General features: G+C 43.3%; 1 protein-coding gene across 1 annotated transcript; it reads left to right on the forward strand.

Moving 5' to 3' along the window:
- Window positions 1–3,624: 3,624 nt before the first annotated feature.
- LOC131954964 (G-protein coupled receptor daf-37-like) lies at window positions 3,625–5,487 on the forward strand. Its single transcript, XM_059318820.1, has one exon. The coding sequence runs from the start codon at window positions 4,043–4,045 to the stop codon at window positions 5,309–5,311; it is 1,269 nt and encodes a 422-aa protein (XP_059174803.1). The 5' UTR covers window positions 3,625–4,042; the 3' UTR covers window positions 5,312–5,487.
- The last annotated feature ends 345 nt before the right edge of the window (window positions 5,488–5,832 follow it).

Raw genomic sequence — 5,832 nt, forward strand, 5'->3', positions numbered from 1 at the left:
TATAATTTATTTTCTACTTTTTAGTGCATCATTACATAAAAGCTTGTTATTAAAACGTTTTTTATGAATTTTTTTTTAAAAATAACACGCCATGGCAATTGACAGCAAAAAAATGTCATAAATATCACAATCCTCATTTGTGTAGCGCTGGTTGCATTTTTAATTAATCAATGCCTCGAGACACGGAGCAATTAATTAGACAAGCATCCAGGAAGTTAAGTCCCCTGCAGCTCATGTAGACAACATTTGTTATCCGTTGTCTGTCTGATAACATTTATTTTAGCAATGTATACCATCGCTTGCCATTTACATGGAATTAACTATAATACATAACATCATTGTTTTAATAAAGTTATATTTATTGTAGCAAAAACTAAGACACATGACTCAGTCAGCTGACCAAATGTTCACACACTAAACCTTTATCGCAGCTGAGTCGGCACACGCTACAGACCTCAAACTCTGCATTGACACAATCGACACACCAGCAACACACACTCGACACACCAGCAACACACACTCGACACACCAGCAACACACACTCGACACACCAGCAACACACCCCAACTCAAGTCCAACACACAACACATCCATCACAAGACAAAATATTAAACACGAGCCAATCGCCTATTTCACGATTACCATTTACATTAGTGTAAGACAATTTACATCGGTTAAAAATTAAATAATTACATCGCCGTTTCTTTTATCTATATATTCGCGGCTAATTTCCGATTTATATCCGGCTAATGTCCGGCTAATATCCGGCTAATTCCCGGTAAACGTCTAGAAATGTTGGACAAACCAAGACACAACGAGGCGTTGCAGTTCTAAATATAACCTCCGTGACGCAGTTCCGGTGTCCCCTAATTAAGTTTTAAACACAAAAAGCACATGCCACGCCCCCTCTAGCTGGTGCTCCAGTCGAGGGTAATTAAATTCTATTTCAAAACATCGATTTTACCGGCGACAAAAACATTTAAAGGTCGATTTTACCGGCGACAAAAACATTTAAAAGTCGATTTTACCGGCGACAAAAACATTTAAAGGTAGAATTTACTGGAGGTAAAACGGGTCGGCGTGGTCGAGTCGGTAAATCATGGTTGCTAAACCGAAAAAGTCTCGAGTTCGAACCCTCGGGCAGATGAGGCTCGTTAGCTGGGGACAGCCACTCTTCTAGGAGAGACAACTCCAAAATTAAACAACTGCTGCCTTGTAGCTTGTTCTTGGTTGGACAAAGGCTATTGAAGCAAATCCAAAAAGAAAATCAGGCTGAAATCGGAGTCAATGGCCTCAATGGCGCATAACCAGTTGACACGTAGCACTTAATTGTGTTGGAGGCGTGGTCGAGTCGGCGCTCATGGTTGATAAATTCGAACAAAGTCTCGAGTTCAAACCCACTGGCAGATAAATCTCGATCCTCTTCAACACTAATAATTAAGAACGAAGAAGAAGAAGAAGAACTGGAGGTAAAGACATTTTGAAATTTCGATTTTACCGGCGACAAAAACATTTTAAAAAAACGATTTTACTGGTGTTTAATTCATTTCCTAACATCTTTGTCTTTGCTAGAAATAATTAAATGAGTTTCTGTATAACTGTGTATATGTGTGCATGTGTGTGTATGTGTGTGTGCATGTGTGTGTATTTGTGTGTGTGTGTACCTGCGTGCGTGCGCGTATGTGTGTGTGTAACGAGAGAAGTTCAGTTGTGTGGACTGGTGTGTTGTAAACGCTGTCTGTGTGTGTGTTTATGTGTGTGTGTATGTGTGTGTGTATGTGTGTGTGTATGTGTGTGTGTATGTGTGTGTGTATTGTGTGTGTATGTGTGTGTATGTGTGTGTGCATGTGTGTGTGCATGTGTGTGTTTGTGTGTGTGTGTATGTGTGTGTGTATGTGTATGTGTTTATGTGTATGTGTGTGTGTTTATGTGTATGTGTGTGTGTTTATGTGTATGTGTGTTTATATGTGTGTGTTTATGTGTATGTGTGTGTATGTGTGTGTATGTGTGTGTGTATGTGCGCGTGTATGTGTGTGTATGTGTGTGTATGTGTGTGTGTGTATGTGCGCGTGTATGTGTTCGTACCGAGAGAAGTTCAGCGGTGTGGACTGGTGTGTTGTAAACATTGAATGATGTGTTGTGTAAGTAAACCATGAGAAGGTGTTCAGATGATTTCCTGTGCGATGTGGTGTTGGAAACATTCACAGTCTCACCTACTCCTGTAGTACTGATCTAAAACTTAATCTAGCACTGAATTGATTTGATTTCATCGCAAATTCCTCAGTAGCCATTATAATAATGTAAACATACAGGCAGCTTAATAAAAAACTTTGAAATAATGAATCAAGAATGCTTGACAAAATAATCGCTCGCTGTTTGAAATTTGTCTTGGTTTTATTTAGTGAGATAACGAACTTTCGCAAGCACCGTAACTCATGTAAACTTAATAAGGGGACATGACTGTCTTAACATTCGTAATTTTGTAAAATTGGGGGCATTGGTTAGGGAAAATTATGGTTTCAGGATCACGAAATTAGTCTGTCTAACTTTAGACAACTCAGAATATCCAAAGAAGTTTATGTGTTTTGTTTGAGATAATTTCCTCGAGTTCTTTTGTCCCTAGACATTTTGTCTAAGTAATTTATTTTTGTCTTGAGAAATTATCTCGTTGAAGTCTCTCACAAGATCACGTTTCAAACATAACTTCGGCAATTACGTGATTTTGATTTTTAAGCAGCAGTTCTTGTCAGTTAAATGTTCGCTGTTTTCGAGAGAGCGAAAACTGTCCCCATAGGATAATCGGTTTAGTCTGAGGACTGTAAGTGGTCTCCAGAAGTTGGTGGGGACCGTTTTGTCTGGGGACACGTCGTCGAGGGTTCTCTGAAAGAAAACCAAGGCGGAAGTTGATATCTAGGACATTCGCACTCTCAGGTTTAAAATTCTCCAGACATAATGACACGACCTGTCTCAGTTCTAGGCCTGTCCTGTCTACAGCATTAATCAAACATGTCTGTAACCTGGGCTGTTGTGAGAGTGGTCGAGGGCTAGCACCAGTGTGATGGGGTTCTTGATTTGTGCACTCAAGTCGTTCATCTGCGGCTAGTTACACGCAAACATTGAATGTAGCCACAAGCTACACCTCAAGTCGTTCATCTGCGGCTAGTTACACGCAAACATTGAATGTAGCCACAAGCTACACCTCAAGTCGTTAATATGCGGCTAGTTACAAAATAAACAACAAATGATTTCTGCCCTAAGTGTAAGCTGACAAATACAATTAAAGATGTTTGTCTTTATACGTACACAACTTCTCAGCTGAAAATAACTTACTAATTTGTTTAAAAGATATTATTTTTACTATATACACGAGACAAGTCCAAAAATAGTTTTTATATATTGTTAAAACACTAAATAAATTAACTGTAGTTTTTGTGTGTTAAATTCACTGAATTGAAGTGAAAACAGAGTTTTCCTCTGCAGCCGATGTAATGCGAGACTGGCGTCACAACAAGACTGACGTAACAAGCTGATTAATTAAATTTGGTTTTAATAATTATTTTTTTTAATTTACAGATCTTGACCACATCGATCTGTTACGTTGGGAGGTCAATTTGAGATGTCACATTACTGAGATGTCACATTACTGAGATGTCACATTACTGAGATGTCACATTACTGAGATGTCACGCTGAGATGTCACATTACTGAGATGCCACAATAAGATGTTCCACTCCATGCCACATTGGGAGGTGACATTCAGGTCTAGTTCCTCATCAGTCATGTATGTTAACTAACCACGCCAGCGACGGTATGACACTAGCCACAACATACTTAATCCCCGATAATCTAACTTGACCTTGAACTCACTAGAGATTGGTGCCATTTGTCTAAAGAAACATGGGGCGGATTATTTTCACAGAACTTGACAAAACACTTTCCGAATGTTCGAGATTGAGTAGCCAAACGATGCAGTAAACAGGTGATATGTGGAAACGTTTTTAAAATTCTTCATCTCTCTCGTCACGTGACCCCCCAGCTTGAGATGGCGACACTCGAAGTCTTCCACGGCTTCACGTCCTACGTCACCTACACCAACACGTCACCGGCCTACTACGATGACGTCACCAACGCGTCATCGTACGCCCCCGAGCACGTGGCGACGGTGGCCGAGTCCTTAAGGACCACGCGGTTTGTCGTGCAGAATGTCCTGACCCCCATCGTGGCCACGGTAGGACTTCTGGGCAACATCCTCAACATCTTGGTCCTTTTTCAGCCCAGCATGAGAACCTCCACCAACGTCTACCTGCTGGTTCTCTCGCTGGCCGATAGCGTGTTCCTGCTCTTCAACTTCATCCTCTCCATCCTGGACTGCAGCAGACGCGACCTGGCCGAGACGGCGTACCACTTCAACCCGTACGGCAGGTTCGTCAGCAACTACTCCGGTAACGTGGCTGTGTGGGTGACGGTGGTCTTCACGGTGGAGCGGTACATCGCCGTCTGCCACCCCATCCACGGGAAAGTCTGGTGCACGGTGAACCGGGCTAAGCTGGCGTCCATGGCCGTGACGGTGCTAGTCGTGGCCAACACCGTGCCGACGTTGTTCGAGCTCAAAGTGGTCAGCACGCCGCGGGGCCTCAAGTGTACGGACACGGAGTTCGCGCAGAGCTTCGGCTACGAGCACGTGTACGCCTGGTGGTACGTCACCGTCTTCACCTTCATCCCCCTCGTCTGCCTCACCATCTTCAACATCATCCTCATCCGGGCTCTCTTCGTGGCCACGCGGCGCCGCGAACAGCTAGCCCTCATCTCAACAAGCCACCACCACACCTCCAACGGGAAGGAGAAGAAGCACCAGCTCAACCACCACCACAGTGGGCTACACCACAGCAGCAACCACATCAGCCAGATCCACTTCTCCGACAACGTCTCCTCCTCCCACACCTCTGACCGGTCCTCCCCCTCCTCCGCCACCATCTCCCTCACCAAAAAACGCCAGAGCCGGCGCTTCTCGCGTGAGCAGAACAAAGTCACGCTGCTACTGGTCACGATCGTGATGATCTTCCTGCTGTGCCAGCTGCCGTGGACGACGCTGCACCTCTACAACACCTACATCGCCAGCAATAACCTGACCAGCAGCACCAGCAGCCGCACGGCCGTCAAGATAGCCGGCAACATCTGCAACCTGCTGGGGCTAGTCAACGCCTCGGTCAACTTCTACCTGTACTCGTGTTTCAGCAAACGGTTTAGACGTACCCTCGCCAAGCTCGTCATGTTCTGGAGGCGACGTCACTCGTCCCCCACAACCGTTTAACATCGGCTCTAACTCTAACCTTAACCCTGTACTCAATTAATTCATAAAACGATACAAACTCGCCTCGCGTTACATGGATTATTATTTCTAGAATGTGCTTTATTCATGTTAACCTGCCTACAAGCTACAGTATAGATGACATGTAGCTGCTTATATTTATGTAAACTATTGTTTAAATTATGAAACATACAAATGCTTAATTTCTTTTGTGTTAAATATGTGTACGTTTGTGAGGATGTTTTGTCTGCAAGAGGCCAGATAATTACACATCAGATGAGATATGTAAGAAGCCAAATATGCTGATTACACATCCGCTGAGATGTCGTAAAAAACACACACACACACATCACAATCTGAGGGCCGAAACGTCAGCTATCAAATTAATTTCTAAAATTGTAATTTTAAAAAATCACGCCCACTGTTTAACCGCCCACAGTTGCGCGCCCAATTTTTGTAAGAAATTGAAACCGCTGTCTAGTTTAGCTTACACCAGGAATTTAAAATCACGATAATACGTCAAC

This window comes from Physella acuta, unplaced genomic scaffold (assembly GCF_028476545.2).
Source record: "Physella acuta isolate Inbredline_101_S28 unplaced genomic scaffold, ASM2847654v3 ptg001044l, whole genome shotgun sequence".
Lineage (NCBI taxonomy): Eukaryota > Metazoa > Mollusca > Gastropoda > Physidae > Physella > Physella acuta.

Excerpts from the sequence above, each read along its gene's own strand:
- LOC131954964 (XM_059318820.1), top strand. The coding sequence starts at position 4,043 with ATGGCGACACTCGAAGTCTTCCACGGCTTCACGTCCTACGTCACCTAC.